General features: G+C 36.7%; 1 protein-coding gene across 8 annotated transcripts in view; it reads right to left on the reverse strand.

Moving 5' to 3' along the window:
• Nucleotides 1-13,228, reverse strand: part of Atp11c (ATPase phospholipid transporting 11C) — a 179,743-nt gene that overhangs the window by 53,147 nt on the left and 113,368 nt on the right. For all 8 annotated transcript variants that reach the window (XM_063246475.1, XM_063246480.1, XM_063246477.1 and 5 more), the window contains 8 exons: nt 12,720-12,784; nt 12,319-12,400; nt 11,271-11,421; nt 10,492-10,689; nt 3,354-3,515; nt 2,332-2,483; nt 1,656-1,727; nt 712-785 (listed from right to left, as the gene is read on the reverse strand). In XM_063246475.1, coding sequence (XP_063102545.1) covers nt 712-785; nt 1,656-1,727; nt 2,332-2,483; nt 3,354-3,515; nt 10,492-10,689; nt 11,271-11,421; nt 12,319-12,400; nt 12,720-12,784 — 956 coding nt within the window. The remainder of the gene's footprint in view (nt 1-711; nt 786-1,655; nt 1,728-2,331; nt 2,484-3,353; nt 3,516-10,491; nt 10,690-11,270; nt 11,422-12,318; nt 12,401-12,719; nt 12,785-13,228) is intronic.

Raw genomic sequence — 13,228 nt, forward strand, 5'->3', positions numbered from 1 at the left:
CCAATGAATGAAGCAAGAGCACTAGTCCATGGGTCTTTCAGAATCTGAACAGAAAGCAAACCACCATGTATCCTCCCAAAGACATAGGGGAGCCTAGAATGATGCTACTGATTCCTCTGCAAAAGGTAAGCTTTACTCTGTCAAAGAGTTCTAAGCTCTGGAATAAAACCAAAATTCCCTTTCCCAAAAGCCTGGCTCAGTAATCTCCACCTTACCTAATTCCATAGAATGTAAAGCAGCAGATATAGCAGCAACTCTATACTCTAGGCTTCTGGTACTTGTAATCCCAGACTACCCAACTACACTGACCTGCCGTCTCAGTTAATTACCATACTGTAATTTTGTTGGTGGTAACCAACAATGCTTATGGTTTATATACCTAGGAAATACTCACACTTGACCAATAAAAAGATGAGTATCCTGAACCACACAAAAGCCACCCTTTTAGTTCCTACCTGTATAGCTAGAGCAGAGTTTCATTTCCAAGAAAATACATTTAGTGTTATATCAGGGGTTCTGCCACTGACAGTTTGGCAAGCTAAACTTATGTTCCTAAATAAGTATGTGAAGTCATGTATAAACACTACTGCTTTCTAAGACTAGATATTCCTATATTACCACATGAAATATTTCTGTTTCCTGAAATAGCTGATCCACATATAAGACTACAAATGGAAAAAAAGAAAAAAGGCAAATTTGTAAGATGTAAACCTCCTGGAGTCTTCACAATTACACTCATCCGTCGGCGAACGGCATCAAAGTTTAAAGTGTGAAGAAGTTCATACCTTTAAGAGAAGATAAAGAAATAAAGTAAAACACCTGGACAATGGTGAGTAAAACAAAACACAATAGAAACATCTTAAGATATTTAAGTATTTTAAATGAACAGAAAGTTGTCCTTTTCGGGAGAAGATAGCTGGCTGGGCATCTAACTAATTTTCCCTTTTCTTTGGAGTGTCTCTGCCCTTAGAAGCTGCTATCAGACAAACAGTGTTTGTTAAAGGGTATTTATATCCTCTCACTGTATTACTTAAGACAGTAATGACTGACTACGTAGTAGTGGAGAACAAAGTGCTATCCCACAAAGCCATATCCTGGAGTAATATAGTATTTTCAAAGTGCCTTCAAATGTACTGTAGGTTTCAGAGATGGATCTCATGGGATCCCACAGGCCAGAATGGCAGTCAGATAAGAATTTCATTTCAAGTCAGACAAATGAATTCAAATTAATCGCAGAGCTTGTTTAAAATCTACCATTAAGCCAGAGTTCTTTCCTCTTTGGGGTTTTTTAGCAGAAGAGAAAATCTCCAGATACTTTTTATCAGGGTACATGATTTGGGCCCACATCTTGGTATCTAATAACAAGCCAAAGAGGTTCTGATGAATACCAAAGATGCCATTATTGGTTGGGCCTGAAATCCCAGACTGAGTGCTTGGGCTCTGGACTACAGAATGGTTCCTGCATCTTCCCTGATTTTTCTCACAGCATGTGTCAGAGAACTAAAATGGCTTCTACTCCATTTATACAAAATTCTGACTTGGGAAACCTGAGTTCTATATTTGCAGGTTCATCAGTTTCCTCTGCGGCCCTTCCCAAATCCATTTAACGTTGACTAGGTTAGGCAGCAGCAAACACCAAACACATAGCTACTTACTCTTCTACTTCTTTTCTTTGGTTCTCTACTCTCATAAGTCCATTCCGATTTCCTAAAAATGTGAACCCAAACCTATCAAAAACAATAAGAAAGATCTTTATGATCTAAAGAACTAGATTAAAAGAATGATTTAGATCTAAAGAACGATTAATTGTCCCTTACAATGAGACTACTCATGCATCTTAATTCATTTCTCTTCTTTTCATATGATCTAACCCAGAGAAAGTCAATGCCCAGGCACAATTATTCTAACCAAGAGAGAGAGACAATTTACAATTTCAATGCTGCAGCTAACACACTGAATGACCTTATGGCCACTTAATCATTTGGGCATCATGGATAAAACATGACTCAGTTATCAAATGACATCACAATTGGTGAGAACACATCAGAAATACATATGTTGCACAAAAAGTGGCCATTAATATGTGATGTGCAAAATATAAAAATCTGGACGTGGCTGGCATGGATACATAATAATAAATATTGTATCTATGCACCAATAATCTTTTTGGATTTAATTGGTTAGGTGTGGCAATTTCCCATAAACTTTTAGTTAAAGCAGTTGGGCTTTTTACTAAATAATAGAAGCAGTATATGAGAAAGTTATTGAAACAAATGAAGAACCGAGATAACTCTTGTTCTGTAATTTTACTTTCTCACGAGAAGTGCTTACTTTTTTGCTCCTTTTACCAAAGCTATTTCATCTGGAGAGGAGGAGACATAGGTTAATTCAGCTGGCTCTGTAGCTCCATCAACAGCATCATTTGTTTTAGTTTCTACAGTATGGCATAAACACAAGGCACGCAGAAATAGCTCTTCTCGATTCTGTGGAACAGCAACAGAAGAATGTCCATATTACATTTACTTGATCAGTAGGCAGTAGGTCCAGTGAATATAGAAAAGATATTAATATGAGAGACTGTTATAACCTCTAGCAAGCTGAGTCAAAGAAATCGATAAATTCCTCCAAATAAGCTATACATCCTCCTAGTGTCTAAAAGAATTTCTGGTTCTTAGATAGCATCCCTTGAGGACATGTTAACTGATTCAAGTTATTACACTGGCATTCCAAACCAAGGCAGTGACTTCTTCATGGACCTAAATGAGTTTATTTGATATCTAGTTCACAACCCAGCAACAGCTCCAGTGCAGGGACACTTTGGTTCATTTAATGCCTAGACACTCTGGGAATTTCAATGATTCAAAGGGGCATTCTTGGAGGAGCTTATATTTTAGAAAACATTATGATCACACAGACAGGCAAGCAAACATTTTACTCAAATCCCACTTTCCATATCCTCTTTACTTGTAAAGAGAATTCCAGAGGTATTAGTAAAAAACGGGAGAGTGAGTCAGGAATGGTGTTGGTATCAGCCTATAATCTCACCACTTGCGAAGCTGCAGCAGGAGGATCTCAATTTATAGCCCAGTCCAGGCAATTTAACAAGATCTCATCTCCAAAAATTAAAAAAGGGCTAAAGATGTAGGTCAGTGTGAAGGCCCTGGGGTCAATCTTCAGTACCACAAAAAAGAAAGGAAGGAAGAAAGGAAAACAAAAGGCAGACGGGGAGAAAAGGAGGAAGAGAGAGAAATGAAAACAGTGAAGCTAAAAAAGTGAAGTTCAAAGAACAAATGGTTATGTAGGTGTAACACATGACTGCCTTTTCAGGTAAAATAATAATGTAGAAATGTCACCTTATCTGCTTTGTCAAAAAACGTTAAAGGTCCATCAGTCTGTGACAATCCATCAACTTCCTGAGTTTCACTTCTGTATTTGTGCCCATCTATGCAGCATTCAATGAATTCCATGCTATTTTCAGTGAGTGTTCCAGTCTTATCTGTAAATACATAATCCACCTGAAACAAAAACACAAAAAAAGCACATTTCTTCAGCGTGATTAATTTTTAGTTGGCTGTATGGCAGCACTATTGTCATATTCATAGAAAATCATTTCTTCTAAGATTATTTGTCAAATTTCAGACAATCATAGAGGCAAATGTGCAAGTATTTTTAAATATACTGAAATAGTGCTATGTGCTTAAAGTAGACTTAATCAAATGTAGAAGACTAACAGGAAAGGTAACTATGACTACTACAGCAAAGTAAGAAGTATACCATTTAACTCTTTAGTATGTTTTAACATATACAAGGTATATATTAAAGTCAGTTTTCCAAGGAGGAAATAAGAGCAGACTGAACACTTACTTTATACACACACACACACACACACACACACACACACACACACACACACGAAAAAAGTTTACTTGGAATTTAAATGACTGGCATATAAGAAAATCAAACAAAACTGATAAAAGTTCTTCCCCACTCACGAAAAGCTCAATTTTCTATAAAAATAGATCAAAGTAAAATTAATTACATTATATTATGAACATAAGAACTACAGAATACATATAGGGAGAGGAAATATAAATGATAAATTATCTAATTAGAAGACATAATAAGTCAATAGTGATCAAAAATATAACTAAAATTTCTTTTCATATACTATACCTATGTTAGATACTCTTCAAAAAAGTTTCAAATTGAAAACAAGTTTATAATGCTAGTTTAAAGTATAACATATGAGCATATTTTCATAAATAATGGAAAATAAGCAATCAAACAGTTTCCTTTCAAAGAGACCATTTTAAGCATTTCCATTTTATCTCAGTTTTTATCTCTTCTATTTATAACATCTGGCTTTTGGAAACCCACAATTTTATTCTCTTTTTTGGCAATTTACGTTTAAGTAGTTAAAATTATGGGCTGACAGGAACAAGCATAAGCACAAGATTAAGGTTTTTATTATGTAAGGGAGAAAGAGATGAACTCCACCAGTAGTTGCTTTCTAATTATTTTTCAAAGCTTTTCACAGTAGCAGCACTGGCACAAATATAGCATTCCAATCTTCCCTTTTTCCTGCTAGCCAGCCAAGTTTCAATTCTTTCTTTAAATTAATCCAGCTAGTATTACTCATGTACCATTTAGATTTTCCAGTCAAAATGGAATTCTTTGGGGAAGTTTTTCCTGATCAAAGTGATTAACTTTCCTTAAGCCCTGAAGGTCACCCTAGGTTATTTCACATCCTGCACTTGGATGACAATTAGCCCATTCAGAGTCTCTTTCTTCAGTGCCAAAAGTAGTAGTTTCACAATACAAAGTCTAATTTCTGCACCTTCATGTACATTTGAGGAATATGGGTCTACAAACCTACAAACCTACAAATCTCACAGGTATAAGTGAACTACACGTGAATACAGTAAGACTAAAATGGTAGCATTATCACAAGCCTTTGGAGGGTCTGCTAAAAGTGAGAATGCTGCACACTATCCCTCCACAAATTCAGCAGGTCTCAGGGGCTAGATAACTCGTATTTGTAAATCCCCAGGTGATGCTGAGGCTGTTGGTCTCACAGAACCACTGCCCCGGTATGTGCCATATATTCACAAAAAGGGGAGATGAGGGCTAGCTGCGATCCATATTAAAAAGTAGTCTCATACTTAAAGGAGAGAGAGAGAAAAGCAAAAGATCTTGCTTGATTGTGCCTTGCAAGCTCCCTCTTCCTCTTTAAGGAAAGGCTTGTGCTTCCTGACTAAGGCTCCTGTGTATTAGCAAGTACAAACTAATCATTCTACGGATCAAAAGCCTAAAATGAGTGATATTATGAAATTCATTTCTTGAACCTAGCTCCTAAAAGACCTGGTGTGATAGCATGGCCTTTTCTACGCTAATAAGCCAACTGATAGCTGGGGTTACCTAACCAGCTTCAGAAGTGTAGGCTCTGAATCACCATCTCATGGGGGGGGGGGCGCGTTGGAACTCGGAGACAGACATACTAGCTAAGTATTCTACCAAAGAGCTATACATCCAGCAGTAACTTCTTTTAAATTCTCAGTTAGAATTTCTAAGGACCTGTGGGGATAGGAGGGAATTTCCTCCATCTGGCAAACTGGACAGTGAATACAACTATATGGGCTGAAGGTACAAACAGCTCACTACTTCTCTATTTAGTCTTACACGATCAGGATGGCAGTGGACTGAGGGGGAGGTTCATGCTGGACTACTGTTTCTTTCAGTATAGACAACCACAGTGGCCTAAACCTAATGACCATTCCAAGTATGAACAGGTTTAGTTACAAATAAAAAGGAGAAATCATAGTTGAGGATACAAGAATAAGTAGGTGGGTGAGAACATAATAAGGAGAACTCAGAATCATGTTAATACCTCAAAAAGGACTCCCAGCAAGCTTAATTATATTAGATATCTGAAAAGATGGAGCAGTACATTTTTCTAAATCTTTTACAACCTGAGAAGACTAGAACAGAAGCCTACAAACCTCAGTGACTGCACCCAGAAACATTTTCAATGAAATGGACTAACAATAATCACCAGTGACTGAATGGAATTCTTTGAATGCACAACATCTTTTGAGCTGTGCATCCTTTGGATCATCAGTGTTTGAAGATGGGGTAGACTATGATATTGTGAAATACAAATCTGATTTTTATTCCTATTTCTTTGACATGATCCTAAAACCCTTGGAATCTCTCTAGAGAAAGTATCTTTTGAATGTTAATCCAATAATAAATACATTCTGAAACTAAAAGATGCTCTACGGATGTTGATTTTTTATTGCCATTGACTTGTCCAAAAGAGTGCAGCATTGGCTTCTCTCCAATGCCTCAAATTCCCCAATTCTATGTAACTTCTGGCTAGGGGCAGGTCACTGGGAAGATCAGGAAGTTAGGAGTTTTCAGTCTTACCCTACAGTCTCTAGTGGGAGGGCAGAAGGGGTGAAGGTTAAATTGACTGTCACTGCCAAATGATTTAATTGATCATGCCTAAGTAATGAAGCTTCCCTAAATACTCACAAAGATATCTTCAGAGAGTTTCTAGCCAGCTGATCATGTTGCGATTCCTGGAAAGTGACACTCCAGGAGAGGACATGGAAGCTCTGCAACCCTGCCCACAGACCTTGCCCTATACATGCCTTCTACTTGGATGGTCAACTACATCCTTTATAGTAAGTCAGAGAGCATAAGTATGTTTCCTTGAATTTTGGGAGCTACTCTAGCAAATTAATGGAATCCAAGGCAGGGATCATGGAACCCTAGTTTATTCCTTGTGCTTATGAATAAACTGAACTTGACATATGAAGGAGAGGGCCAGTATTCTGGGACTTCAGCCTTCAATCTGTATGGGAACTGATGCTCTATCGAGGTAGATAAGTGTCAAAATTAAATGAAATTAGAGGATACCCAGTGGTGTCCACTGGAGAATTTTTGACTGGGTATACGGAAGCCCGCTCCAGCACATCTTCTGGTAAGTGAGTTGTTTTAAGTCATTGGAGAACAGTGAAGGAAAAAACATTTAGAGGGCAGAAAGAGCTCTGAAATATCAGTTGATCACATGAAATAGTCTACTTCATAGGTCAAAACTGATTAAAAATTTTTTTCATATGGTTTAACTATTGGAATATTTGGGCTGAAGTCTTGGGTCTGTCACCTACTAATGTTATTGGCCACTTAGGTCCATATGTTCAGGTTCATTTGCTTGCCAGTGACCAAATATAAAGGAGACCATTTATTTTTGTAAAAAGGGAAAAACGACTTACTCAAGGCTAGCTCCAAGGAACGCAGGGACCCATTTGCCTCAAATCACCATCTCACCTTGTACAGTATAGGTATGTTGGCATCTGACAGCAAAGAATGGTGCAAAGGGAACACAATGGCACAGTAGACGTATTCAGGCTTGTGTTAGCTCTTCCTAGACCGGACATCCCCCTGCGCTGTGAAAGGGAATGAAACTAGACTTCTCCTCCCAGTGCCAGCATCTGCATATTCTGTCCATTCATCTGGGCTGGACAGGTAGAAGGAGCCCTTTATGTCCTAAACCTGAAGAAATCTGAAGAAGCTACTTGTCTCTAGGGGAAAAAAAAATCTAACTTTTAAAGTTTTGTTTTGTAGTTCCTGTTATACTAACTTTGTGCTTTGGGGAAATCTCATCATCAAGTTAAGTATTAAATTATAATACCTGTTGTACAAGACTATAAAAACTAAACAATAAAGCTCAATAATAAGTATGTTCTAAAACTAAAAGATGCTATACAGATGTGATTGTTATTGCTGTTGGTTTGCCTTGAAGTAGTGCAGCACTGGACTCTCCACTGTCTCACATTCCCCAATTTTCCTGATTGATTATGATCACAATCGTATAGTTAGTTTGATATGTTTCCCGAAGTAAATGATGAAAAGTTTGATGGCTTCTTGTTTACAAGAGTAACCCCAGCCAGTTGTGACGGTGCATGCCTGAAATCCCAGCCCTCAAGAGGCTGACATAGGAGGATCTATGAGTTCCAGGCCAGCCTGGGCTACAAAGTAAATTCAAGGCCAGCCTGAACATATAGCGAGACTCTGTGTCAAAAAAGCAAAAACAAAAATAGTACCTCAGTATCTAGCACTATCCCAGATAGACAGTTGAAGCTGAATATGTAAATCAGAGTACTGTATATACTTAGATGATAAAAATCACACAGTGAGGTGTAACTACGATCCTGGGAGGGAATATGAGAGAGGCCAACATTATTTTAAGGATGGCTTGAAATCATTCAGTTATGTAAAAGATTGGTGTCTGATGAGAAAAGACCTCATTATTTTCTCAACTGACCAGTCTACTTCCTTTTATTTTCTCCTTTTTGAATCACTGTCCTAAATTTACCTTTTTTTAAAAAATACCAACGGATCTTGCTTTAAAGAGGTTAAGCAAATGTTTGCCACGGCATTGATAGGAATAAACTGTTAATTCCTTTAGCATCATAAAAAGATCTATAGGTCTTTAATTATGACTCATCAAAGAAGGAACTTTTTACACTTAATTTTGTGTGTACCCAGACATTTAAGTGCTAAGTGGTATTTAAAAAAAAAAAAAAAAAAAAACTATTTCAAGACTTCTTTGCATTTTCATTCAGGTATTTTCTAAAAATACAAGCTGAGAATGATAACAAGCTGTTTAGATACCACATTAATTGAGGTGGTGGTCTACTATTAACTTAGCGATTTGACCAAATGTCAATTGTATCCCAAAATGGAGAATTTAGTAGAGGAAGAAAGTGGTAGCAAAACAAAAACTGTAGTTTCCCTTCACTGATCAAGTTTACCAGATCATGACTCAAAGCTCTACTTTACTTTCTCTAGTCTTAATACAGCACACACAATAAGAGCAGGTCTGCATTTCCATAGGTAATACGGGGTCTGCTGAAGTAGGGATCTGAAGGAATGAGGTAAGTATGGGTCCCCTCACAGGGAATGAGGCCTGGACATCCTCTCTGCCTCAGGACAGCATTAAGTATAACCTATGGAAAGATGGCTAACACTATTTGAAGTAGTAGGTGAGGATATGCCCAGCTAGTTATGTTCTCTCTTGGGTACGTTAATCCACATAAGTAGGCACTGAATCTACAACAGGCATATTTAGCGTAAGCCACTAATTTCGCTATCAGGGAAAAGGCTTCATCGGAAGTGACTTAACACAACTGAAAAATACGTTTCAGGCAGAAGGCTGCAGACTGATGCTTTCTGTTGAAACTATAATAATTCTACTGAGATAGATGAGAATTCAGGGGTTTAAAAAGGCCGGCGTCCACAATGGCAACTCAAGTCATCAACAACAGAATTTTCTGGAAACAATATCTCAGGAAAAAAAAAAAAAAAAAAAAAAAAAAAAAAAAAAAACATTGGTTGATACATTTTTGTCCTGTTCTTAGTCCCTCAGTATCTATGTGGCATGCAGATTCCAAGATCAGAAATACTTATGTGTTGAAGACAGGCCCCAACACAACGGTATTAGGAGATTCCTTTCACCCTTTCAACCGTACCTGGCAAGGGCATTCTTTGGTGCAAGGGAGGACTGTTAAGAGCAGAAATAGAAAGCATGGAAATCAAGAAGGCAAAACTCAGGGAAACCAAATTTTGAGAGGTAGATGCACATCAACACTATTTAGAACAAATGGAGAGCTCTCTTGTAGCCACACAATTCTATTAACTGATTTTACATTTCCAGCCACAGAAATGACATTTCCATAGCCTTTATATGCAAAACATAATGAGAATTAATCACAAGCCAAAAAATTCCCTCAGCCTGTGAAGAACATTACATGACACATGATAAATTCAGATAAAGGGAAAAACGTTCTAAATACTAATGAGAAAAGCACCTAAGGAATCATCACTTGGAATTACAGTTAGACTGCATTACATTAGAAAATAAATGCACCTGGGTTAGAAATGAGGTCAGTCTTGGTTATATTGGTACATTAAGCAAAAAGCATTGTGAGGAGGGCATGTCATCACATTTTCCTTTCACTTCAAGTTCTATTCTGGAATAAACAATTCTGCTGGTGATTCTATATTCCATCTGATCAGAAATTTACCAAGGAAATGTCAACTGGACAATATAGTCATTTCTGTTTATGGAACTACATGCATTTACAAAATAGTTACATCTATTACCCTGTATTCTATTCACAAATAATTATAAATAATAATGAAGACTACATGTTTCCTGTTTCAAAGCAATAATATAATCTAACACTAGCGGATGAATTTTAAAGTGAATTTTTGTAACATTCAAATATAAAAATTGCACTTTTTCTCAAAAATGCCATCAAAAGAACTGACATACACCTCTGAAAATATTGCTTACCTTTATCTCAGGCCAGCATAAAGAATTTTCTGAGTAACATTTTTACACATGAAACAGTGACATATACAGGTAATCCACATTGCAAAGGAAGGTATTTTTACTTATTTTAAGCAAAAATGTATTCTAACCTGACCAAGTTCTTCATTAAGGTCTGATGTGTTAACCAAGGCACCCTCATTAATTTCTTCATCATAAAAGTCCTTATCCCACGAGATGAAGAAGGAGCCTAAGAATTTCTGCATTTCCACTGTGACATACATGGAAACAGGAATGATGAAGTTGAACAGAACCATAAATGATAGGAAGTCGGTGAACATTTTCAAAACCTAAAATGAAAAAGATAGTTCATGCTATTTAGATGTGCATCTCTGTCACACAAACATAACATAAAGAAATGGTTAGCTTTGTCTGAAAGTATTGTTCTTGCTATAAAGATAATCCCCAATGACACTATAACACTGTAGTCAAAATTGTCACAGTATGTGAGAACACTGAAGGATATTCTGAATTTTACTATCATTCTTTTGTGTATATAGTGTCTCTCTTAACATTTTTTTCACATCCTTATAGGTTTTGCTCCTTCTACCCCCAGGTCTGAAAGAGAGACCAGAATACACATAAAAGTACCCATTAAGCTACTAACATGGTATCTCACAAATTCAAATTATATTAAAATTCCAGAACTTCTTGTGAAATTGCTTCAAAGTTTCAACTGAAGAGCTAAACATAAACATAAATGCTCAAAGTAAAATTTAAATATCTAAATATTTAGTGTCTTGGGGCCATCATAAAACCAAAAAGATAGCACAGAATCCAACCAAGGTATCATTACTCTGAGCAGTGTTTCAATAAAGGGTGGCTTGCTCACAAAGTTTTAGAGTTAAATTTGCAGTGAAAAATAAATTACCTTAAATGTCTCCCGTTCTTTCTGAGTCTTTTGGTTATACCAAGGCTCATCATTGTATGGAGTACTTTGCCAAATATACTTTAGAGTAGTGCATACTGCTGCTTTGGTCAGTAAGATAAATAAATATACAATCAAGAAGGCATTAATGGATCTGCAAAAGAAGACAGTATTGTGTTTGCAATCTTCTAATTACTTATGACATCAACTAAATATAAATTACTCAGTTATCTAAGCTTCTTTTCCATGTATGATGTGCAACAATAGCAAAAAAAACATTAGCTAGGTACCTATTACCATATCTGCACATTCACTGTCAAGTGACAAAACAGAAAAGCAGCCATAATTGCTATTTTTGGATCAATGTTCCCCAACATGCAATGAGCAGGTAGCTTTAATACACCTTTAATGAGGTTGTTGTAAAATGAAAGGAAATGTACACACACATACACTACTACCTACTCAATCTTTATGGAAGAAGCTTGCCTCTAAGTCCCTGATTCCTAAATGTTTGGGACTGAAGGCAGAACAGCAAATACGAAATCCACAAACTTAGCATATACTCCTTCTCAGCACAGAGCTCTGCAGAAGGTACCACTGATATCATGGATATCCTTGTCCAGGACAGAGGGTCCTGCCTGTGGAACCCACCCTGGAAGTCTACTGGGTACCACTTCAGTATTTGCTAGGAGGCTATTATCCTAGCAAATATTGCAGAGTCATCTTGCATATAGCAACTAGAGCCCCCCAATTCATTAACTACAATAACAAAATGATATGAATAGCTCAAGTAAATTACTCTGTCATAGGAGACTATTTTTCAGTCTACAAAGTAGAAAGGCTAACACAAATTACTTCACATAGAGTTTTCCAGAGTAATAAATTAAATAAGACATTAAAATCACTTTGGACAGATTCTGGTACATAAATGAGTGCTCAAAATGGTGGCTGTTATTATAATTGGTATATTTTGCTATAGTTATTAATTGGAATTACTGAGGAAGTAACAATTTCAATAACAGTAACTAAAGAAATCATGGTAGACACTAACTTTTCAACAGCAGAACGTTTCTGAGATTTTCCTTGGTAGTTCAAAGCCATTTTTGTTTCCATCCCAGTGTAAACAGCAACTCCTAAAGAATAACAGAATGTAAAAAAAAACTAGGTTGTAACAGAATGTTTCAACTAATTCCCTGCCCAATTGCATCTATGAATTCTTAAGCCTGTGTGAGAATTCTAAGTCCTATATTCTACTCGCCAGTTCATACACTGTTTATAGTATATTTAACTCCATAAAGTATGTCATATTTTTGTTAGTTTACCATCTTATAAATTCTCAACACCTAAATATAACTTAAAGTAAATGGCAATAACTGCCACATTCACTTTTAAATATGCTGATTATTTACAGGCTTTAGAAAACACATTTCTTATATCTTAAAAACTCTTTACCATATATCTTCTTGGTATTTTTTAGCGTAGCTCCTTTCAGCAAGAGATTTTCAGGTCCCAAAGACCTAAATAAAAAAAAAAGTGAGCACAGCTTATCCAAAAAATGCATAGCATTATTAATTTTGAGGACAGATTTTTGTCATGACACATTTATCTCTAAGGGGCTCAGAATATATCTGTCTACTTCTGCCATATGCCTACTCCCCAGGACAAACCAAAAGATCCCTCCCTCTTTAGTGACTTGAGGGTACAGCACAGATGGAAGCACATCAGGAGGGGCCATCAACATGCAGAGGTAAAGAAATGCACAGAGGGATCAAAGGATTATGAGTCACAGAGAATAAGATAAGAACAGGACAGAACAGCAGACAGCAAGAAACAAGGTCACAGATAAAAGATGGGAAGGCAAACATCAAGGTGGGGAAAACATACTGACATCTGTGTAGAGCATACATCTTCCTTTTAGGGAACAATTGGGCAACCTGCATTACTATTTTAAGCTTTTTAAA

The sequence above is a fragment of the Cavia porcellus genome, unplaced genomic scaffold (assembly GCF_034190915.1).
Source record: "Cavia porcellus strain 051 isolate PalLab524CR breed Dunkin Hartley unplaced genomic scaffold, mCavPor4.1 scaffold_3, whole genome shotgun sequence".
NCBI lineage: Eukaryota > Metazoa > Chordata > Mammalia > Rodentia > Caviidae > Cavia > Cavia porcellus.